At 39.7% G+C, this 25,380-nt stretch overlaps 1 protein-coding gene across 6 annotated transcripts in view; it reads left to right on the top strand.

Moving 5' to 3' along the window:
* Positions 1-25,380, top strand: part of WWOX (WW domain containing oxidoreductase) — a 549,395-nt gene that overhangs the window by 111,920 nt on the left and 412,095 nt on the right. For all 6 annotated transcript variants that reach the window (XM_075576745.1, XM_075576743.1, XM_075576744.1 and 3 more), the window contains one exon: positions 20,131-20,219. In XM_075576745.1, the coding sequence (XP_075432860.1) occupies positions 20,131-20,219 (89 nt within the window). The remainder of the gene's footprint in view (positions 1-20,130; positions 20,220-25,380) is intronic.

Raw genomic sequence — 25,380 nt, 5'->3', positions numbered from 1 at the left:
AAGTAGTAAAGTGCTTAGTTTGCAGAAAAAAAGAATGTTACAAGAAATATACAGTACAATATGTGCAGACCGTTTCATCAAAATAGTGGGATGAACAAACAAGTTCCTAGCATACGTACCACACATATTAGGTACTCAAAGGATCATGAAGCGACGATAATTGAAATCCTGTGTGCATTGGCACTCACTTGGTTAAAATCTAATTTTATAACTCATATACATTGTTTTTATCCTAATGCTCCCTGCATTGGAAACTGGATAACCCTCACATGTCCTTAACCCCCACCCTGCCCTTGTCAATGTCTAGTTACACCTTTATGGTTTGAGGAGAAAAAAAATAGCTATTTGTTTGAGTCAAAAGGTGCCTGAATATAGAAAATATAATAATTCCTAGAATTTTGTAACTTGTATCAAGGTTTTTCGGTTGATAAAAGTGTACGTTTACAGATCTATTTTGATACGGTTACTGCTAAGTTTGAGAGACAAATGGATATCGTTTCTTTGCACCCTTACAATTGTGGGATATTTGGTATCATTCAATTCGTCCGATTACAAATGTTACTAAAATATATTTGTTATTCTTGCGAATCATTGTCAGATCCATGATATTTTGTATGTAGTACATTTACGCCGTGGGATGTCTTCCTGGCCACACTGTCTGGTGTTGTCCATGCCCTTGAGGATTTCATTTTGAAGTTATATTTAAAGGGATTTTGCTTATTTCTGCTCAGACAAAGTTGTAATTCCAGGTTTAAATCAACCCACTTTCCAAAACAAGCTTTTGCCCCCAGATAACCTCATTTCTAGACAAACACAGAAAACCAGGCCGGGTCACTGACCCCAATGAAAATAATACATGTATTTTTAAGCTGTAACTGGTAACTCAAGTTAACTGTTTGTGTGACAGTTTATTAAAATACTGAATATTTTCTGGTTTTATCATGACAGTACCGCTTAGTAAATATCATGGTGTAATAGCCAAGATAGCAGAAAATAATATCAGTGTACAGCTTACATCAATAAAAATGTAATCAAACGTGCATTTCCTGGGCGTTTTCACAGTTGTTTAGGTCGAAGAAAAGTAGAACCATGCAACCGCCTGCGTGGGAGCTGCTGGTAACGTTGCGTTGCCTGCCACATAAACATATGAGAAACCTGTACAAGCATTTTAAATAGTTAGAAAAATACCTGACAAAATGACTTCAAACCGCCTTGTTTCGGTAATAAAATAATGTGTACTATTATCAGTGTGGGCGAGGAGTTCTCTGGCAGATGTTAATGGTCATTGTTTTCCATTCATGGCCATATGTACCCAGAGAGTATTTCTTTTATGATTACTTTTGCTGGGGATGCTCTGGACTCTTTCTGTAAGCAGTTGCATCTGTCTGGTGGTTAGGAATCTGCCTGTACAAGCTGTTGAGTTTCGAAGTAATTTGCACTGAACAATTACCATCTACAGTGCATCTTACAGCAAAGTCATTCAAAAAGAAATCATTTTTTTGTTGGCTTGTGATGGAAATGCAAAATAGCTTGCAATTTTTGAATCATGTTTGGTTACAGACATTGCATCAAAATGATCAGCAAAGACTAGAACGCATATAATACGTATACCACTCGTGTCCTTACTTTAATTCAGCAATTAACCCCTTTGTTGCTTGAAGGACCAGTGATGCAGTGCCAAACATTAGTCTTTTCTATACCTCAAGGGAGCGCAAACTTTTCCTGCTGCGCCTCCCTGTCTGCCTGCTCCAGAGCCCGCCCCCCCCCTCTTACCTGGCAGCTGCATCAAATGACACATCGGCGTGACCCACGGCATCATTTAACGCCTGTGACGTCACATGACCCCGTGGCGTCAAATGACGCCGCGTTGCCATGGAGACGCGTCACAGCGTCTGAATGCCGGTAAGTTTTCTTGTTGCAGAAGCCTCACGCGATCCCCCCCCCCCCCGGCATTTAATTTAAATTCCTGGAGGAAGAGCGCGGGGCCTCTGCAACCGCCTGCGCCCCCCCAGACAAATCTCCCACCCCCCCTGGGGGCGCGCCCCCCTAGTTTGCGCACTCATATACCTCATAGCTGATGAATTAACCAACATTTGAATTCTCTAAAACCACAACTATAAAAGTTTCCATGTGTTCGTTTCACTGCAATCAGAACTTGGAATGAACAATGCGTTGTTTTTCCATTGTACATTTTGGGGCTGGTACCTGTTTTTTGGCCTCCTTAAAGCCGTAAAACCTGTGAAATCTTATGGGTTTAAAAAAAAAAAAAAAAATGTAATAAATTAGTTCTGTAGTATTAGATAATAGTGACTGTTTTAAAAATAAATACATTATTTAACTCTTAATGCCATTTTTAATGAGTTTTAAAGCATCCTTTGATTTCAACAGCAGGTTTTATCCCACCTCCCAAGCAGTGTTACATATTTGCAACATTTTCCTGCTTGTGATCATTTGTTGCCAATGTTCCCAACAGTTTGAGCTGCAAACTGTAACATTCGAAAATTTTACCGTAGTAATATCAGGATACATTGTAGCTGTTGAGTTACACTGACTGAAGGATTGATTGAAACTGAAAGGCGGCCATTATGTTAGGCACACAATCAAGATTTTGACAGATTTATAACAGGAGCACCAAACAATTGCCAGCTTAGGTAAGAATGTAGAATTGTACATTTGTCACACGCTTTACATACAAAAATAAGGAAACAAGTGGGAAGTTATTATTGCTGCTTTAAACGCATCTGATCATTTTCAAGATTTGAAGTGAGAGCGTGGGACGCTATTAAGTCAAATATAGCATTTTTCTTAACAAGTATGTAATAACCATGCTATTAAGGGCCATATTTACTAAGCAGTCATTGTCATGGAACAAGATTTCACATTTCTCTGTCTCCCTTTGCAGCTTATGGGATTCATATCTCCCTAGTTTAGCTGCCTGTTATTTCCCCTGTCCCAGCATCTTGCTGCATGTGAAAAGGCAACATTTTTGATACACATGTTGTTTACACAGCCCTAGTCAGTGAGTTGCTATAGCAACCTCAGCCTTTCTTTCAGAATGGGCTAGTCTGCCCTCCCCCTCTGCCTTGCTGACAGATAGTCTGTCCCCAGACTATTCCTGCTTCCCAGGTTCCCTCACACTTCCTTTTACTGACTACATTGGCTGAGTGAGTACGTCTTCTGTTACCTCTCTACTGGCAAGGCCTCATCCTTTTCACCTTTCCCCACTATCAAGCACACTCACCATAGAGACATTCTCCCACAACACCATCATCCACAAGTGCCTTTGTGTATCTATGCTTTCCCCAATAAAGTGAAGAAAAGACAAAGAACTTGTTGTGCTTGTAACAGGAATGAGTTGAGCTATCTGGGGCTATTCATACTACACGTGACTCTGGCCTCAGAATAGTCATGCTATAAATCACACCCAGCGCTGGAAGACTCCTCACTGCCCATTTAAGCCAGTGGACAGTAGGGAGTATTCCAGCGCTGGTGTATCTTTCATGGTAGAACTAAATATGGACATACATGAGATCACTGTGTAAATATAGCAGGAAAACAGATTGGTTTCTTCCACCTATATTTTTTCTAATGCGCTACTCGCCAAGAAACTCCGTACTAGACCGCTACATTAAGTTCTGTCCCCCGTTAAAATGGTCTTCTTTGAAACAATAATCTTACTTCCTTTTTTTTAATTTAGTCTAATTTTTGTACAATGAAGAAGTAGATAAAATGCATAGCAAGAAAATAATAGAAATTAACCTCTGGTTCTGTGCTTATTGATGATTAATGAGTGATCATTGATGAGTTCAGCCTATAATACAAAGCGGTTTCATTCAGCTGCGGAGTAAAATAATGAATCTAGTAGCTAGTCGTTATCTGTCCATTAATAGCTGCCAACTGAAAGTGATGTTCGACATATGTTATTACTTACTGTAGTGAGTACACAACCCAGGCTTATGTATACTGATGCAGTGGCCGTTATTCGAACACATCACAGCGCCGATTTTGAGTTCTCTGCTGTTCCCCACGCAGCATGAACGCAGCGAATCGCCCCAGGCACCCGCGCTTATCGCAGATGTTTTGTTTGAATTTCATGGATTCTGTTTCTTCGTTTGCAATAAAATGGATGAATTGTAATGTGTACAGTACTGTGCTACTGTGCTACTGTGCTACTGTGCTACTGTGTCAATTTCATGTTTTTCTGCACTCGCCGCGCTCGCATCTTAGTGCGGGAAGGCTGGAATTCATCCCGCGGTTTCAAATCGGGATTCTGATGTACATGATGCGTGAAAGTGTTCGAATAACGGCCGCTGCATCAGTATAAGTATATATATATATATACATATATATATATATACTCCTAACACAAAAGATCCGCAGCACTCACCAATTCAAAATAGATTTAATGAAGCAACACAAGCATCAGGGGGTAACCACAGGAAAAAGAAGCGACATTTTGGACCTCATGGTCCTTTCTCAAGCTCCCTCATTTACCTCTATTAGTAGGGAGAAAGACCAACATTGGATCTATATCCAGTAAAATGAAATCCTAATAGAGGTACATTAGTATTTTATCTGGTAGTGTTAGGACCTGTAAACAGGGTCTGCCTTGTCGTGGCTCACAGACTTACAATGCTTTGGCCAAAGGGTTAAACTAAATGACCCTTTTTCAAGAGAATATATAAATTATCAAAAAACAGATTACTTGGGTTCAACAAAGACTTTAAACTTTAGAAAGGCAGATTTTAATAAACTGAGGTCTAATCTAGTAGTAATACAATGGGATGATGTTTTTGCAGGGAAAAAATGTAGAAGATAAATGGGCAGTCTTTAAAACATTGTTAGAAAAGCACACTCATCAGTGTATACCCTTGGGTAATAAGTATAAAAGAAATAAGTCAAAACCAATGTGGCTAAATAAACAGGTAGGGGAGGAAATGGACAAGAAGAGGAAGGCGTTTAGATTCTTTAAGTCAGAAGGGACAGAGATATCGTATCAGAATTATAAGGAATGTAACAAAAATTGCAAAAGGGCAATTAAATTGGCAAAAATGGATAATGAAAAAAGGATTGCAATAGAAAGTAAGGTCAACCCTAAAAAGTTCTTTAAGTACCTTAATAACAAAAAAAATAGAAAAGAAAATATAGGACCCTTTCAGTGTGAGATGGGTAGGCAGATTATTGGAGATAAGGAAAAAGCAGAGGTATTAAACAAATTCTTTGCCTCTGTGTTTACCAGGGAAGAATCAAGTTCAATAGTAGCGCCACAGGAGGAAGCCACAACCTCCATATTAATGACCAATTGGTTAACTGAGGAAGAAGTTCATAAGCGACTTGAAAAAATTAAAGTAAATAAGGCACCTGATCCCGATGGCATACATCCAAGAGTTCTCAAGGAGTTAAGCTCAGTAATAGCAAAACCATTATATTTAATATTCAAGGACTCCATTTCCACAGGCTCAGTACCACAAGATTGGCGTAAAGCAGATGTGGTGCCTATATTTAAAAAGGGAGCACCTGGGGAATTACAGACCTGTAAGCCTGACTTCAATAGTAGGGAAACTACTTGAAGGTTTAATATGGGATAATATTCAGGAATACCTAATGGAAAACAAAATTATTAGTAATAGTCAGCATAGATTTATGAAGGACAGATCTTGCCAAACTAACCTTATTTGTTTCTTTGAGGAGGTAAGTAGGAATTTAGACCAGGGAAATGCAGTTGATGTGGTCTACTTAGATTTTTCCACTTCTTTTGATACGGTTTCACACAAGAGGTTGGTGTACAAAATAAAGAAAATTGGACTCAGTAATAATATATGCACCTGGATTGAAAACTGGTTAAAGGACAGACAACAGAGGGTTGTCATAAATGGAACTTTTTCAGGTTGGGCTAAAGTCGTGAGTGGAGTACCTCAAGGATCGGTACTGGGACCCCTGCTTTTTAACTTGTTTATTAATGACCTTGAGGTTGGGATCGAGAGCAAAGCCTCCATCTTTGCTGATGATACTAAATTGTGTAAGGGAATAGAATCAGAGCAGGATGTAATTTCTCTTCAGAAGGACTTGGAGAGACTGGAAACGTGGGCAGGTAAATGGCAAATGAGGTTTAATACAGATAAATGTAAGGTTATGCATTTGGAAAGCAAGAATAAAAAGACGACTTACAAATTAAATGGAGATATATTGGGGGAATCCTTGATGGAGAAGGATTTAGGAGTGCTTGTAGACAGCAGTCTTAGCAATAGTGCCCAATGTCATGCAGTAGCTGCAAAGGCAAACAAGATCTTATCTTGCATCAAATGGGCAATGGATGGAAGGGAAGTAAACATAATTATGCCCCTTTACAAAGCATTAGTAAGACCACACCTTGAATATGGAGTACAATTTTGGGCACCAATCCTAAGAAAAGACATTATGGAACTAGACAGAGTGCAGAGAAGAGCCACCAAATTAATAAAGGGGTTGGACATTCTAACTTATGAGGAGAGGCTAGCTAAATTAGATTTATTTACATTAGAAAAGAGGCGTCTAAGAGGGGATATGATAACTATATACAAATATATTCAGGGACAATACAAGGAGCTTCAAAAGAACTATTCATCCCACGGGCAGTACAAAGGACTCAGGGCCATCCCTTTAGGTTGGAGGAAAGGAAATTTCACCAGCAACAAAGGAAAGGGTTCTTTACAGTAAGGGCAGTTAAAATGTGGAATTCATTACCCATGGAGACTGTGATGGCAGATACAATAGATTTGTTCAAAAAAAGGTTGGACATCTTTTTAGATGGGAAAGGTATACAGGGATATACCAAATAAATATACATGGGAAGGATGTTGATCCAGGGATTAATCCGATTGCCAATTCTTGGAGTCAGGAAGGAATTAATTTTTCCCCTTAATGGGGTTTTTTGTTTGCCTTCCTCTGGATCAATAAGTAAGTATAGATATAAAATAAAGTATCTGTTGTCTAAATTTAGCATAGGTTGAACTTAATGGACGTACGTCTTTTTTCAACCTCATCTACTATGTAATTATGTAACTATGTAACTATAAGTATTTTACTGTGTATTTTTGTCATATTGGATGTAGCATTGGGCTTCTCTGTTGCTTGTTGTCTACAATAAATTCTTACTGTATCCACAGCATTCCAAATATTGTAGGGTTGGGGTGTACTCAACACTGTATCCATGTAACGTTTGAGTTACAAAGATTTTTGTTTAATCAAATTATTTGTGAATCATTGATTGCAATTCCCGTATTGCCAGTACAGATTGTCTGTTTATTTTATTTTTTTACATTTAATTATGTAAAGGTAGCATAAACAAATGAACTATACTCTAACTGAGTAAATCCTGTCTTGGTGAATGCAATGTGTAATGTACCAAGCTGCAGATTTTGCCAGTATAATTTCAAATACGGTTTCAAGACGTTTCCTTCATCAGGATTAGAGCATGTTTCTATGGAATTTAGAGAAATCTAATTTACATACCCACGTGTAGTTATCAAAATCTTTCACATAAACAGAAGAATGAAATGAGATTTTTGTACGTCAGAGATATGTGCGTGTATCTATTATTTGCAATGGTTAGATGGTAAGGCACTGTCTCATTTCTTTAGTTTTTGTAAGCTGCTCTCCATATTGTAAATAATGTCGCTGCTTTTTGCCCTACTTGTTTAATTTAGACAACCTGAAGTTTCTTTTCAAAGATTGGCGTTAAATTGAGGAAACCACTCAAGTAGTAAATAAGATAATTTGTTTCTACCCCAAAAGATTAAAATATAGATTTTGTTTTCTTTTGCGCCCAATGATTTGAACAGAAATCTCCTTGTGTTTAATCCAGCGCTTTGTACGCTGAATTTTTAACCAATTATGTTGTTTTTATCCTGTATCTGTAATATTTTGTCATGTTAAAGTGACAATATTCTAGGGATTTCTTTTGTCCATGAACCTATTAACTCCTGACCGGTTATTCATTGAACTGCAATAGCGTCGACCTTATGGCACGGAAACTCCCAGTGACGTCAATGGGGGTTTCCGTTGGTAGTGTCCTGATCGGCACCATCGTCGTCTAATAAATAGCCCCCCCCAAGTTTTAGAGACAATCAGCAACACAATACACACACAATTCCATGCAGTGGAAGGGTTAAGTCTAACCTGTTCACCGTATCCTTTTAGCAGTAGTGCATTTTAATTCTGTAGGGTGGAAAATCCATTTCAAACAAGTACAGTAAATCCTTTGCAGTAGTTTTACTGCTGCTCTTCCAAGTAAAGTAACGGAATCTTCTCTGGTAAATGCAGAACGGTGAGGGCTAAATTCTATCATTTCTGTAGCTGCCGATCGCAAAATCTCCCATTGAATGTATTTTCTTGGGGTCGCATTTAAGATGGCTGCCTCAGTGATGCTTTCTTTTCATGTATCACAAGTATTTACATGTTGGTATAGCGAAAACAACTGCTTGGTGTGCAAATAGACTGTTAAATTGTAGTTGTATCGGGTAAGTGTATATCTAAATGCTGCCTAAATTGCCTGTTACATAAGAATGTGTAACAACTCCTTTCATTGTACTGAGCTGTGAATATGTAGGCGCCTTGTAGTAATGTGTAATACAAGCTATAAATGAACAGACGAACGCACAGAGAAGTAGAGAATCTGAGGATATCTGATGTCTTCATTAGGGTCTATTTTCTTTATAATGAATATATAGATCATGGACATGTGTGTTATAAGCAGGTAAAGAAGTCATTAGTTGGTGTGAACAACTGGCCATACGTTAAAGTCATTTAGCTACAGAAAGGAATTGCTTGATATAGTGATACATATTACTTGGAGATGCTGGTAAGGTTCCTATTACATGTTATCTGACCTTTAACCAGAATCTGTTCTCTAACAGGGAACATGCTTTATATTTCCAGATTTCGTTTCTTTATAGGTGCAAGCAATGAGTGGTAAAACATTTGGCACTTATCACTGCTAGACCACAGGATTATTTTGAAGAGTGAAATGAAGCAGCGCGGTATTATAAAAGCGTGTTCCCGGGGTGGTAAATATTTCATGCATTTTGCATAATGGGCACACTTGTTTCTTTGCAGCTGGGTAAATGGAAAGTAAATCCATGTGTACTTTAAGACAATAAAAAAGCATTGCTTTATGCTGCATCCGATAAAGATGCAGATTTGATCACCTCTCTACTCTCGCTGTAAAAAGAAAGTTTTTTAAAGTGGTTAGCCCTACCTGGAATGTAAATGCCCGCGCCTAATGTAATGCTGAGGAAAAATTAAGACAAATGATACTGCATCGCTGCCACAAACTGCGGCTTGTACAAAATTCACTTTAGTTATTATACCAGGAATACGTATACTAAGCCTCCTCTGTGTATGCACAATTTATGTTGAATGCAACATGAATCATTTTAATAGACCAAGCAAAAAAATTCCCCAAAGTCAATTTTCAAATTATGAACCTTGGAAAAGAATTCAACAACAAAGAGCAGGAAAGAGTTGAGACTTTATGCTAAACTGCTTTATGCCGCTAGTTGCATTCATTTACACTGACAAAAAAAACCTATCATTGGCAAACATGCAATGCATGGAAATGATCCCCGACAAACGTGTTTGTAGTTTTTAGTTTGTCTTAATCATTGGCCTGTGCAGAGTGCTTTTGCAGATTGTGTTACCTTCTAATTGAACATGTAGAATGGAAGATGTGTACTAGCTTTGCAAAGTCTGCCTGTGAGCAGTCGGAATGTCGGCTATGGCCCAATAACAAGAATACTTGGCAGAAAATGTGACGTTCCCTCTTCTCTTCCTCATACAGTATACAGCACCTAGTTTGCAGGGGGCCCTTGAGATGAGAGCAGCGGTCAGATAATTCGCTGGACGTGTATGATTTATCATTGGAGTGCACAAGACTTTTTCTATTTTTTTTACTCTCTAATTGAACAAGTTCTTCATAGATATAATTCCACACAAGTTTACAGGACGTCAGAGGCTCCTCTAGTATAATTTTATACCCACGGTGACTCCTGAACGTGTGTTCCGCCATGGTAAATATGGAGACTAAAAAGGTTCTAATTGAAATCTGCAGTTTAAGTACCGTTAATATAACCTATTATGCAAATGAATTCTTTCTATATGTAGGAATGTGATTCCAATCGGTGCCCACTGTTTTCCTCCTTCTTTCCCAGAAACAGCAGGGTGTACACTATTTGTACTATAAAGTATAAGATGTAGTTACGTTACCATATTTCCCAGTATTCACAATCAAAGCCAGATAATATTTTAATTTCAATTGGAACCGATTTGTAGATTAATCTGAACTAATATTCTCTATCCTGGAAGCCCATGCAACACTTTGCACAGCAATTAGTTTTAATCCTATCCATCAGAAACGGTTTAAAATAAAACATGTGGCTGAAAGAGCGGCTCCGTGAGTAAAGGCGCCGAGTCCAAAAACAACAACACTGAGTGTGAATCGGGGGAACCAGGTTCAAATCCTGGTGTGAGCTCCTTTTGACCTTGCCTCAAAAATAGATTGTAAGCTCTACAGGGCAGGAACACGGTCAGCTGTACAAGAAAAAACTTATTATTATTATTATTATCCTATCCATCAAAAATGTTTAAAATTTGTCCTGCACAGAATGTCGAATAAACTATGCAGTTTGTGGTTAGCAGGACCATACCTTGTCTGTTCTTCTTTTTATTTATTTGTATCTGTCTTGTGAGCCATTTGTCTTCAGTTTGGTATTGTACCGTTCCCAACGTGCTCTCATTACTCTTCCCCAGTACGACCAGGCACATCATGGTGAGGGCAGTAGGAAAAGGTGTGCAATTAGTAAGTTACACAGTTCCGAGCAGAATACTCAGCCAGGTGTAGAAGAAATTGCATGGTATTTATGAATGGATGTCATTGCATTGACAGGATGATGAATTAACATGCCTGGTTTTGGTAGCTAACTTTGATGAGCCGGTTCCCATGGTTTGGTCAATACAAGGACTTGCAATTTGTAAAGATGCCAGAAAAATTACATTGGTTGCAAAAAATTAATCTATTCCAAAAACGTACAAATATAAACAGCTATAAAAATGTATGATTTTGGAAAGAGTCCAATAATCTGATGTTTTTAACACTAATTTTACCCCGCAACATTCACGTAAATGTATGTGATCCTACTAAAGAAGGTGATTTTCTTGACGGCATCACTGTTGCTGCTTTGTGGTACAGTGCAGCGTGATGGTATTAACTAACTGCAAAGTAATACCGAGAAAATAGGGAGTCAATTCAATTCATTCAGCGCACAGTTTTTTTACATTTTGTATTATTTTTAACATGAAATTTGTGAAATGCTTTCCCTGACGAAGCCTCCTATTACTACCTGCGGAAATAATGTCCTTGCTTTTTTATTGTATTGTGCGTCTGCTCATATTTCCTACATCCAGCCATTCGGGAGTTTCGGAAATGTCTTCCATTTTCTCTAATAAGAAGTAATGGTTTTGCTATATTATTGATTGAAAGCATATTGGACGATTTCTACGGTAATAAAAAGGAGTGCTGAATATTGTTTGAGTGATTTGATTTCCCGGAGAAGGAGGATTGTGCTTTATAGGGCCATGTGTCAAGCTCCTGAAATGTTCATCTTGATCTTGGGAAGGCTCGGCTATTGCATCCCTTGGAATCGGCATCAAATGTAAACATGTTATTAGTTTGTAAGAAACTTGTTAACCTGTTTACTTCCCCAAATGCCCCATTGACAAAGTGGTTGGACATATCTGCCAAACATTGATACATTTATGCTTAAAGACATATTTTCAAAATGACTCTCTGATCGCTAGTTTAAAGTCAGAAAGATCATTTATGGAGTCAATACTTACTGCAGCTCCCAATATACTGACAAATAATAAAGGCATAATACCTGATCCAGTCAATGTGGAAAGTATGTTATGCATATCAGTAAGCTTCTACAGTATATAGCCCACTAGAATAATCACATGTTCTAAAGTAAATGGTTTATATGAACAATTATTGGTACAGGTAAAATCCGTGTATTTGATGTGTATTGTAAGGGTTGTGGTGACCACTTTATGGTTAATTCACTTGGGAATAAATATATCCATCCAGGATTCCATTTCCACAGGCTCAGTACCACAAGATTGGCGTAAAGCAGATGTGGTGCCTATATTTAAAAAGGGAGCTAGATCACAACCGGAGAATTACTGTCCTGTAAGCTTGACTTCAATAGTGGGGAAACTACTTGAAGGTTTAATACAGGATAATATTAAGGAATACCAAATAGAAAACAAAATTATTAGTAATAGTCAGCATGGATTTATGAAGGATAGATCAAGCCAAACTAACCTTATTTGTTTCTTTGAGGAGGTAATTAGGAATTTAGACCAGGGTAATGCAGTTGATGTGGCAAACTTAGATTTTGCTAAAGCTTTTAATACGGTTCAGGTTGGTGTACAAAATAAAGCAAAAATATATGCACCTGGATTGAAAACTGGTTGAAGGATAGACACCAGAAGGTTGTCATAAATGTAACTTTTTCAGGTTGGGCTAGGGTCGTGAGTAGAGTACCTCAGGGGTCGGTACTGGGACCACTGCTTCTTAACTTGTTTGTCAACCTTGAGGTTGGCATCGAGAGCAAAGTCTCCATCTTTGCTGATGATACTAAATTGTGTAAGGTAGTAGAATCAGAGGAGGATGTAATTTCTCTCCAGAAGGACATGGAGAGACAGGAAACTTGGGCAGGTAAATGGCAGATGAGGTTTAATACAGATAAATGTAAGGTTATGCATTTGGGAAGCCAGAATAAACAGGCGACTTACAAATTAAATGGGGATAAATTGGGGGAATCCTTGATGGAGAAGGATTTAGGAGTGCTTGTAGACAGCAGGCTTAGCAATAGTGCCCAAAGTCATGCAGTAGCTGCAAAGGCAAACAAGATCTTATCTTGCATTAAACGGGCAATGGATGGATGGGAAGTAAACATAATTATGCCCCTTTATAAAGCATTAGTAAGACCACACCTTGAATATGGAGAACAATTTGTGGTGCCACTACTTAGAAAAGACATTACGGAATTAGAGAGAGTGCAGAGAAGAGCTACCAAATTTATAAAGGGGATGGACAATCTAACCTAGGAGAGGCTAGCTAAATTAGATTTATTTACATTAGAAAAGAGTCGTCTAAGAGGGGATATGATAACTATATACAAATATATTCGGGGACAGCACAGGGAGCTTTCAAAAGAACTATTCATCCAAGGGCAGTACAAAGGACTCTGGGGCATCCCTTTAGGTTGGAGGAAAAGAGATTTCACCAGCAACAAAGGATAGGGTTATTTACAGTAAGGGCAGTTAAAATGTGGAATTCGTTACCCATGGAGACTGTGATGGCAGATACAATGGATTTATTTAAAAAAAGGTTGGACATCTTTTTGGAAGGGAAAGATATACAGGGATATACCAAATAAGTAAACATGGGAAGAATGTTGATCCAGGGATTAATCTGATTGCCAATTCTTGGAGTCAGGAAGGAATTTATTTTTCCCCTTATGAGATATTGGATGATATGTCACTGGGGTTTTGTGTTTGCCTTCCTCTGGATCACTATACTGTAAGTACGGAAATAGCATAAAGTATCTGTTGTCTAAATTTAGCATATGTTGAACTTGATGAACGTATGTCTTTTTTCAACCTCATCTACTATGTAACTATATTATTAGTGTGTAAAATTCTAGGCCAGAGGCGCACAAACTTTTTTTGCGGCGCCCCCCCTGCCTTGCCTTTTCTGTTGGCCGCCCCCCTCCTTCCCTCGCGCAGCATCAAATGACGCAGCGGGGTCATGCGACGTCACGTAACCCGCGGTGTCATTTGATGTCGCGTTACCAGGGCAACCGTGACGGCACATGACCCGTGGCGTCAATTGACACCATCTTGCCATGGTCACGCGTGCTGAAGCTGGCTGAATCCCGGTAAGTAGAGGTTGCAGAGGCCCCGCGCGGTCCCCCGGCATTTCATTTAAATGCCTGGGGGGAGAGCGCGGAACCTCTGAAACCGCTGCGCCCCCCTCAAAAAAATCATGCCCCCCCAGTTTGCGCACCACTGTTCTAGGCAATAATCCATGGGAGACTTGTATCAAGATGACACGATATAAAAATGTTTCATGTTAATTTGTAATGACAATAATTGTTTGAAACCTGTTGAGTTTCTCTTACTTGTGACAATGATCTCTTGAGAAATTGGTTAAGGCCCAAAGGGTTGAAATGATGTGATGATAAAGGAAAGCATTGGTGCATCCATTATAATATTGTACCAAGCAGCAATTTCACTAATTAATCCAGAAATCACTTCCCAAATTGCTCTCTGATGCCAGCGTAAAAAAAAAAAATGGACACACAGCATCTTAATACATTGACATCAAACAATGTAACGTGAAACAAACACTACGTCAATGTAACATCATAATGTTTATTTCATACACATTTTGTACAGGGTTGCGTGGTTATTTTAAGAGGCCTTAAACATAAACTGCTACTTTAAGGGAGAAGATTTTCCTATTAAATGTGTCGGGAATGAATTCTATGGCACAGCTGATATTCCTTAAGGAAAGGCTGCTGCTTGCTCTAAGATATATGGGCAGTCATGGGAAAGTATTAAAAAAACATATTAAAATAAGCCTAATGCTACTTTGTAACAAGCCACATTACCTGAATAGATGGCTTTGCAAGTTCAGCAATTCTAGTAAAGTTAAACAGAAACAGCTTCAGTGGCTTTAACTTTTCCAGTGCCCTTGATGAGGTGCAGAATTGTCAGTATTCTCGTAAAATTCTTCAGCGATGGCTTCTTCTCTTCTCTTTATTTCCTTAAGTGAACATCTGTCTAATTGTTCACCTCCATTGCTTTAGTGCTTTCCTCATGCTTTCGTTGTTTCCAGACAATAAACTTTATTTTCTTCATAAGAATTCAATCTACGCGAGGGTATTAGACAGATTGTTTGCACCTTTTAATTTCTGGACGTTTTCCAGGTTTTTTTTTTCTTCTCTTCTTCTTCCCCCTGGGTTCATAAGTGAATCGTGTAAACGCAGCATCGTGTTTGGGGTTTCCATGTACCTGTAACCTTCTGCTTCTAAACATCTGCCTTGACATGTACATCGGCTTTCGGAATCCCTATTTGTTTCTCTTCCTGATGTTGTTATTTGAGTTTTACATAACTGACGTAGTCATAGTGACCTCCGAAATTGGCCTCCGAGGTACAATTTTGCCGGTAGAACATAGCGGGACAGCTCACTTTGGTCACACTTGTTTTCAGTGGAAATTGCATCTGAAAAGGCTTGCTGGGTTTAGAGATTTTTCTGGATCCTCTTATTCTTACTATCCCCAACGGCTTTATTCACAATTGAGGAGCATAACTGTTTAACCTTGCAGTAAAAGAACATCTTAATTATCCCTTCACCCCTTTAATTCCAGAAGAGCATGCAACCCTCAGGCAGTGAAGGATTTCAAATCATTAACTGTAACTGGAATCAAGGGATGAATCTCTTCCATTTCTTTTACATATACATTATATTTAGAATATTGTTTTAAAAAAATAAATGGTGTCTATCTTTTTTTTTGGGGGGGGGGGGCGAATTTTCTTTACCAATTCCAAATTAAACTCTGAAGCCAGGCCACTGAAAATGATTTTCACGTGGCAGCTTGCAGGCCGGCTTTCAGTTTTCTGTTAATTCAAAGCAGATAAACCGATGGCGGTTTTATATCTTATGGTTCCGTTCCCTGATTACAGTAATATTCCTGTTTGGTCATATTCTACCCATGTAAAATCTGTTCTTCTGTCCTTTGTGCCTTTCACATCCCCGTCTCTAATTCCTCTGGGTGATCATTACAATATAAAATGGCAGCAAATTAAGCCAACTGTCTATTTCATATATTTATGTATCAAATATTTTACCAGGAAGTAATACTTTGAGAGTTATCTCTCGTTTTGACGTATGTCCTGGGCACAGAGTTATGGTGACAATACATGGTTACATTAAGTGAACAGAGGTTATACGTTATATTCACAGACACTTCATGGACAGTTAGAGATATGATTATGGGCGTATGAAACGGTTACAGACAAGATTACACTTGTGTTAGAAGAGGTAGGTTAGGCCTGCAATGTGTTGGTAGAAGAGGGCCTGCCTCAAGGAGCTTACAATCTATAGGCGGGGTAAATTAAAACATTGGGTAGAGGGGATAAAAGGGCTGGTAAGTTTCAGATTGCAATAGAGCAGCTTTAACATTACCAAACATAGTATACGTGTGACAGTTACATTTGTGACTTTAACAACAATTAAATGATTACAAATGAATTGGCTAATAAAGCAATGTGAAAACCTTCTTTCACCTGTAATTATTGTGTTAGGAATGGTCCCCACACATTGCCACTTAGTGCCGGGGTCTTCTACCATTTCTTCTTTTCATTTTGATAAAAACGTGTTGCATTTTTTAATAGCATTTATTGTTTGTGGCCTAATGGTCTTTTTGAGACCTCACAATGTCCTTGTATAGTTTTTGTTGATACAAGTTTCAGGTTTTATCACCTATATAGTTCATGAACCAAGACTATTTAATGACGAGACATTGCTTCCGTGCTAATTTATGGGTGCTTTACTCGGCTTCATATAACAAAGCATTTTCAAACTGCATTTTTTTTCCTCCCGGTCTGCACATGGCTTCCAAGAGGGCCGGCTGCCCAGAACATCAGTGATCTTACAGTTATTACTTTGTGTCATATATAATCTTGTTTTTTCCTGCAACAAATATATCTTCAGCCCTCCCTGTGAAAAAAGAAAAAAAAACAACAACACATTTGTGGTTACAGTATAATAGAAATAAACCGTTTGTCGTGACTGCAGCTGACATTTCTCAGCCTATTTGTGGGTGCTTTTTCTCTCTCTGTATAATACAAAACATAATTTGTCACTTTGTAAATACATTCCAGCCTAAATCCCTGCCAGCATCTGTTAGTGTTAGAAGGATTAATGCATTGTACAGTGCATGTCTGCACTTCCAGGCGGTGGGGAGGCTTGGGAGGATGGGGAATCAGGTGTCCTTTGTGTTGGACTAAATATTTATTTTCCCCGAGTAATTGGGTTTATTACTGGTTAATCAAACAGATGTAGGTTGTATACACACAATGCAATATAAACCAACTAATTTGTGATGATACCTATGGCTACAGCCACAATGTGATTCTTACAAAGAGGCACAAACTACAATAGATGTTGTTTTTCCTGAATGTCGGTGTGAAAGCTTGTGGTTTATTTTGTATTACAAAATTACATTATTATGGTATATCCGCCGCACTTTACAGAATACGTTAGCCCATTACTGTTGAGCCTATCACCATCGCATTTCAACCCATATCGGCAAATTATACTTGAAGAGAGATTGCACTGATGTTTGTGGATTATCTGGAGAAGGGAGCGGAGGGCTAGGCACAGGTTCTAGAGCAAGAGGGGCGAACAGCAGGCCACCGACTGGTCAGATGCTAAGGATATTCCTACTTCAGCACATGTGGTTCAATCAGTGGCTCAGTCAATCCCTAATTTTGCCAGAAGTCTGGCTCTGGTCTTCTAGAAAACAGGAAGCGCTTGTTCCAAAACGCACTTTCATTTACTCGAGCTGCATTTAAGTGAATGGTTTCTTCATGATTGCCCAGTGAGACTGGGAAAATACACAGGTCTAATAATGAGTTCTGCAGATGGGTTCTAGCTGGTTGGGTCAAACACAAACAATAAAGAAGTATAATATGGAGGTATTTCGATATCTGCCGAAGTGCCACTCGAGCTGTTTTTGTCAGAAAATCCCCATTAAAGTCTGTGGCCCAAATGGTCACTTTGCCAAATATAGAATTACCCCCTAAATATCTGTAGGTAATTATGCATGAGCCAAACCACCACATCACTTTAGACCCTTTAATTGTGAAAGGAACAAGTTAAGACGCCAAAAATTTGCTCCATCTTTCCATAGCTCCGAAAGAGCAGCGGCTTTTCTACAAAAGCAAGAGACATTTCCCCAGTATACTGTACAGTTAAAGGAATGTCAATGTTTACTTAAAGAAGCATTGCATGTTCCAACTGAGATTGAGTTAAAAGCAGAAGTTGATAGAGGGCAACACACAGCTAAAATATAGATTTCTTCCAGAGTAGGAATGTCCAGCATACAAAATGCCAAAACTCTCCTAGGTTTATCATCTCTAATACTGTTTAACAAGAACAATTGCAGGAATTGAGTCTGTGTCCCATCTATTTCCAGCACGGAGTAGTGCAGAGAGAATTTTCGTGTATAAACTGAGCACCTGGGAACTTCACGAGAGACTGGAGATTGAGTGTAACTGGCAGTGTTTCATGGCTTGCTTTGTAAAGTTTTTAGTGACTATAATAATCAATCTGAATGAAAGATATAGCAACGATAGACAAGATATTATATCTAATGTATGTTTTTAGAATGAGCAAATTAGCATACATGACTTTCATTTTAAGTTGCCAATCGAATAGATTTTTAACTTCTAAATCTACAACTTTTTTTTTTTAACCAGTACTTTATTTGACCAGTTTTGCAAAAGGGAGACTTTGATAAATGACACTCATAGATTCTCTTATACTTCTTGCCCATGTATCATGAGCATACACATCATGCTAAAGTACATTGTAACCCTTTCCCCCGACATCCCCAATAAACAGGTTTATTATTAAAGTGCTCCTGTAAATATTTTTGCTTAAGAACACAGCACTTTAAATATATATACATTTTTGCTCACACCAGGAATATTTATAACGTAAGCCCATGTCCGCCATATTGTTTTTTCCCAAAGTGCCTTTTTGAGTTTTACATTACTTACATTTATTATAGGAAACTGCCATTCTTTTTATTAAGAGACATCAACTGTGTATAAAACGAGTGCTGTGCAACGTAATGGCGTGTGCTGAAGGACTCTTTGTCATATAAATTTACCTGTAGTCATGTATTATTTATTTAATCTATTTTGTATGCCATTATAATAAAAATTATGGTGGAGAAAAGCTTTTATGTTTCAGCTGATTGTGCCCGCTCCTCACTTCTTTCAGGCAAATGTAGCCATGCTTTCCCCCAAATTCCCAGTAAATCATTTCTCACATTAGAAAGAAATAGCGGTGACACTGCTGGGGCTTCATTGGTAGAACAAGAAGGTGCAATCTAGGCACTGCCAAATATTTCTGAGATCCAGATGAAGCTCCCTGAATCTTCCGTTCCAAAAGGAGAGCTGTTAATAATGTCCGACCCTATAAAGAAGGGACTGTACATATCGACCTCTCTGCTGTTTATCCAACAGTTAAGCCAGGGGGGCTCAACGCCAGTCCACAACACCCTCCCACCAACTGGTCAGATTCTAAGGATATCCCTGCTTCAGCACACATGGTTCAGTCAAAGACTGAGCCACTAATTGGGCAACCTGTGCTAAAGCAGGAATATACATAAAACCTGACCAGTTGGGGGTGGGAGGGAGGGTCTTGTGCACCCGTGATTTAAGTAATAGATAGGCTTGTATATTAGCATCCTAAGTTATCAGTAACTCCCACTTGATTTCATTCTGAAGAACTGCTTATTAGTATCTAACACCTATTTACATTGTTATCTGGGAATCCGTACAGTATCACTGCATCATAGTTTAATGAATGACTGATAGTAGGTTTTATTATAACCAGTTAATGTTTGGTCTACGTTTGGCAACCGTTCTATTATATCACTGCTTGGTCACTTGCAACAAAGGGTTAATTCATGCTTCGGGTCTTTGATGAATGCTTTAACTTGGCACCGTGAAGTATCCATGGAGTATCCATGTATCCATGGAGCTGTCTACTTTGAATTCATAGTGTTTAATAAAGTTGTTCAGCACCTATGTATTTAGCAGATCTGCAGTGCTACAATGCTACATTTGGCAGTGATTTCTGCTCATTCATTGGGATGATTTACACTCACTGGGGGCTTTTTATATTAAGCAAGTGAGCTCGGACATATTCCACAGCCCATTAAGTGTAATGCGATACCCTGGTCCTTGTTTGCTGTTATTTATCATTTGTTATCCATATTGTTTCTTTGCAGCACAAAGCTAAGGTAGAAGTGATGAGCTTGGACCTGGCGTCTCTCAGCAGCGTGCAAAACTTTGCTGAAGCCTTCACGTCTAGAAATGTGTAAGTGTGGAGCAGAATCTCGCTGCATGTATTGTGTATCGCATCCCCAAGAGTAATGAGTATAGATGCCCTGTTGTGTGCTCGGGAAAAGTATTTGTATGTGCAGTCATATACAGGTAAACCCCGTTATAACGAGCCTCATTATACCGCGATTCGGTTATAACACGGTTTTCCCGTGGCTCCCGTTTAAAAAAACACTCACACTGCGCACACACTGCACAATGCGCACACACTGCACACACTGCTCATTGCTCACACTGCACACACTGCTCATTGCTCACACTGCACACACTGCTCATTGCTCACACTGCACACACTGCTCATTGCTCACACTGCACACACACTGCTCACACTGACACACACTGCACACACACTGCTCATTGCTCACACTGCACCCACACTGCTCATTGCTCACACTGCTCACACTGACACTGCTCATTGCTCACACTGCCACACACTGCTCATTTCTCACACTGCACACACTGTCACACTGCACACTGCACACACACTGCTCACACTGACACACACACACACCCCTCCCAATACACATATAAATAAATCAGCCTTACCTTGGGGATGATTGGTGAGGCATGTGGCTGCAGGGGGGGCGCTGCGTGCCGGTGGGGGTGGTGCTGCGGTGGAGGGGGGTGATGGCTGCGGGGGCCCCCGATGCTGTGGGGGCTGGTGGGATGGCCCGATGCAGCGCGGGGGGGCAGGTAGGTGGGGGTAGGTTGGCGGTACGGCCCGCGGTACGGCCCGCGGTGACAGGGGGAAGTCGGGACCGGAGGGGCATCCCCCTCCCATCTCCTGTCACGCGGTGACAGGGGGAAGCCGGGACCGGAGGGGCACCCCCCCTCCTATCACGCGGTGACAGGGGGGAGCCGGGACCGGAGGGGCATCCCCACTCCCATCTCCTGTCCCGCGGCCTGTCCCGCGATGACAGGGGGAAGCCGGGACCGGAGGGGCATCCCCCCTCCCATCTCCTATCCCGCGGCCTGTCACGCGGTGACAGGGGGAGGCGGGGACCGGAGGGACATCCCCGCTCCCATCTCCTGTCCCGCGGGGTGAATATGCGCTGATGCGGCGGCCATTTTTTTCCGCGACCCCGTTACTAACGCGGTGGTCTCGGGGTGGACCCCGAGGACCGCGTTATAACGGGGTTTACCTGTATATGTATAAGAAAGGAGACTGGCACAGTCCCAGATAATCGTCTTTATCAAAACGGAGTCTTTTTTAAACATTATTTTTTATTATTTGATATACAAAATTGCAAACCGCACCACCAATGTATACTCTATATAAATAATCTCTAAGCAGTGGTGCTTATTTTTATTCTTCTTCTTGAGGCAACAGCCCGCACTGATCTCCATATTTGTTTCTTTTTACTTCTTGCTGGTTCCAACGCTGTTTATATTTTTTTTAATCTGATGCTCTGTTCAGGAGATAAAAGCATTTGAAATATTAAATATCCAGGAGGTTAAAATGGAGCTCTCCACAGAGCAGAGAGCAGTGTAACAGTGACCATGGTAACCTCAGAAGGTGGATATTAAGAAAATCATGATTTTTAACACTAAAAAAAACATTAAAGCTGCAGTTCAGTCAATATCCTGCATGTGTTTTTTTTTTAATAAATCAGTTCTGTAGTAAGAAATAATACTTTTAGCATTTTCTGTTTTTAAAAAAACAACTTTGAAAGACCAATTTTCTTGTATTCTATTTTAACAACCATTTACTAAGGCACTGCCCCTTCATGTCCTGTCACAAGCCCTGGCACACCCCTTTATGAGCCCTGCCCTCCCTCTTGCACATGTCGGTGCAGGAGTGCTCATGAATATTCATGAGCTTCCACTGAGTGACAGAAGCAGAGGAAAAACATATCCCATATCTAAAGGTGTTGCCAAATTTCACCGATCAATACATGGAGAACGAATTGACCGGCAGCTATACAGTTCTTTAGGTAATTAGCGATTGCCCACATGAAACTATTGAATTAAAAAAATAAATTAAAAAAATTTACAAAAAAAAAGACTGAACTGCAGCTTTAAAGAAAGAGCAGGACATGGTCAGGGGGCGAAGACACTAAAATGATATGAGTTAAACTCCTAGAGGCTTCTGGGCCGGGATTCCGGCTTTAATTCACGGCCATTTTTAAAGATGACATTATGGTGACGACGACAAATAGAAAACAAGTCCTGACCTGACTGGATTTCACATTTATCTCCTCTTGAAGTTGCCTCTTTCATTGTCCGTATGTCTCTGTATTATGAAGCAATAAGCAAGAGAAGGCGTTTCTCGCCGCTCATGTTACAAAGTTGTGTAGCCATGTTGTTATTATTGTGCTTGTCCATTCTCACCGAAAACCTTCCTGCTACAAGGAGGTCAGCCAGCAAAGCTTGCGTCAAATGTATGAAAAGTGAGGCCGTTTTTTTTCCCCATCACTTATTAAAAGTTAAATGATGTATTTAAAGGCTGCAAAGTGTAAATAATGCTAGTGTGTTTGTGTATATCTCTCTCTCTCTCTCCTTCTCTCCCCTTCTCTCCGTCTCTCTCTCTCTCTCTAGAGAGAGAGAGAGAGAGAGAGAGAGAGAGATATGGCTATAGATATATATAGATAGATATATTCCCTTCCCCAGGTATTAATGACTTAATCATCTGTCTCTAACTTGCTCAGTGACCTTGGGTTTAGCCAAATTCCCCTGGATTTCTCCCTCAATAACTCACAGCTCTGTTTTCTGGGCACGGTTTTCTCAGTAACATGAGCTTCCCACTTTATCCGCCCCAGAGGAGTTTCAGCTCGTTACACGGCATTAAGGAACATTGCTGCAGAAGAGGCGTTCGAGAAATATGATTTTTACTTTTGAAATATTGCCAGAGCTAATGCTCGGATGAATACGCATGTGACATTTCGATGCCCACAGGGCTGTGCAGGTTCTGAGCATTGAAGAACTCAGTCCTCGTGCCAGATACTGTGCAGCCAAAAAACAATTGTAATTATTTTAATATTATCATAGCACGCTCTTTTGATATTAAGGACGAATTGTGTGCAACGTATCACCATCTCCCATGTACATTACTGTGTGAATGCAGTTGTCACTGGTGTCTGCTAAATGTTATTCTTTATAACTACCAATTATTATCGTAACCTTTATTTATCAGTGATTTATTAGAATTAAGAATTGTCCATGTATTTAGTCAGCGAATAGGTTTTCTGCCAGTTTCCATCTCAGTCGTGTTAATGACATTTCTCTGAGCTCTTTGCTTCCAGAGTGGCCTGCGACGTCCCCCTGTCATTGGCTCAGGAGGATTCATGTCCGGGGTTATAAATTAGTATGCCATACAGTAGCATTGCTTAGTAAATATGGGCCAATACGTGCTCTTCAACTGAACCGTTTCAGTGCTGAAAAGTTTTTAATGCATTTCAGGCCCCTCAAGGTCAAGCAATAAAGAGGCTTCTGAATATATATTGAGGTCTATAAATCTCCCTGAGTGCATGACAGCTGCGGTCTTACTGATTCGGGAGACCTGCCCCACTTATGTGCCTCTTTCTTCATGAATATATGTGAACTCCCTCTTCTTCCCTAGACTCTGTTAGTTTCAGAGAGTATCCTCTGATAATAGCCAAAGTCTCATGAGACAATGTGTTAACTGTCATCTGTGCCCCTTCCTTGTTCTAGTTAAAACAGTATTCTCACGTCTCCTATTCTTTGCTTTTTTCCTATGATATATCCACAGCGCTTAATCTCTCTTTATGGCCTTTATCCATCTGTCATTAAACGCTACACTTAAAAAAAAATATATATATATATTCTTGCTTTATTTTTATTTTGGAGAGCAGTGAGACCACACACACTCAGCTTAAAACACTGGAGTCTGTTTCTAATGTAAAAAAAAAAAGCCACACTATACAAAAACAAGTTTCTGTCACAAAAATAACATTGCATGCAAAGTATTTTGCATAGGAAAGTATGTGTTTCGACTGAAGCCTGGAACATTTGTTTGAGTAAGGATTGAATAAACTGTATAATAATAACATTTTATTTGCAAGAAACTGTGGGGAGAACTTGTCACAAGCAGCATCATCCTGGAACAAGGGAACATTGTGCAGTGAACATCCAATGACATTGGGTGTAGTATGCAGAAGTATCATAAGATTTATTGTAGCAAATGTCAGGTTCTCCAATCTCATTCTGGAGCCATAAACAGTGGAGTCAATAGCTTTTAAAGGTCATATACTTTGTCCCATTAGAATGTAGAATAATTATGAAGTTTGACCAAATAGCAGTATATTGTTATTTGCACCAATTTTTCTGCCCAGAATAAAAGCCTTTAATTTGTAATAGGAAAGGAGGGGCGGCATCTCTGACTATTCTATTTTATTCTCATGGTAACAATGCATTTGTTGGCAGTTAATATGTAAACATCACACACGCTACTATGTAAAGTAATACTGTCTCATTCTAGTATGTACTGTAGGATTGTCGATGCTTGAAGCCCACTTGCGATTCTTCAAATCGCCTTTAGATTGCCACCCCCAAAACCCCATTTCCATCCCACATCCTCAAGGATTTGATGTTGTGTTACGGATTTGAATGTGCTTCATTTGCAGTGCACCCGTCTGTAACAGTGGCAAGACTATTTACAATAGCTAGAGCTGTTGGGTGTTGACCAGGTTATAGTTAATCACAGGAAGAAGGCAGGACTACTAACGAGCCCAGTTTAGCCTAGAAGAGGGTTTAAAAAGCAGGAAAGGGAACGGTTTGTCTCTCCCTGGTCTGCATGCAGACCACATGTGCGTGTCCTTGACCCTTAGGGAAACCAGGGCATGCAGGCCATATCCCTGTCTCCTTGACCCAAGGTACACCAGAACTATATAGATGTATATGGACTTCCATATGCTGGGGGAACCCTATCCTTTATACTGCTGACCTGTTTTTTTGCTGCACCTTGGCTGAGGAAAAGCCTGTGTTTTTTGTTTATTGCATTCTAGTGAAATAAAAGCCTACATTTATTTTCCCAAAACGAGTCTCCTGTCTTCACCTCTGCACACAACTCCTACACCATCCAATACAAGAACCAGCATTTGTACTTTGGCAGGGTTGCATTTCTTCATTAGACAGTCCCAGGACTCTCAGTATCTAAAAGGATATCCATGTACAGTCAT

The sequence above is a fragment of the Ascaphus truei genome, chromosome 19 (genome assembly GCF_040206685.1).
Source record: "Ascaphus truei isolate aAscTru1 chromosome 19, aAscTru1.hap1, whole genome shotgun sequence".
Lineage (NCBI taxonomy): Eukaryota > Metazoa > Chordata > Amphibia > Anura > Ascaphidae > Ascaphus > Ascaphus truei.
Note: the sequence above shows the minus strand (reverse complement) of the source record. Positions and strands in the feature narration are given on the sequence as shown.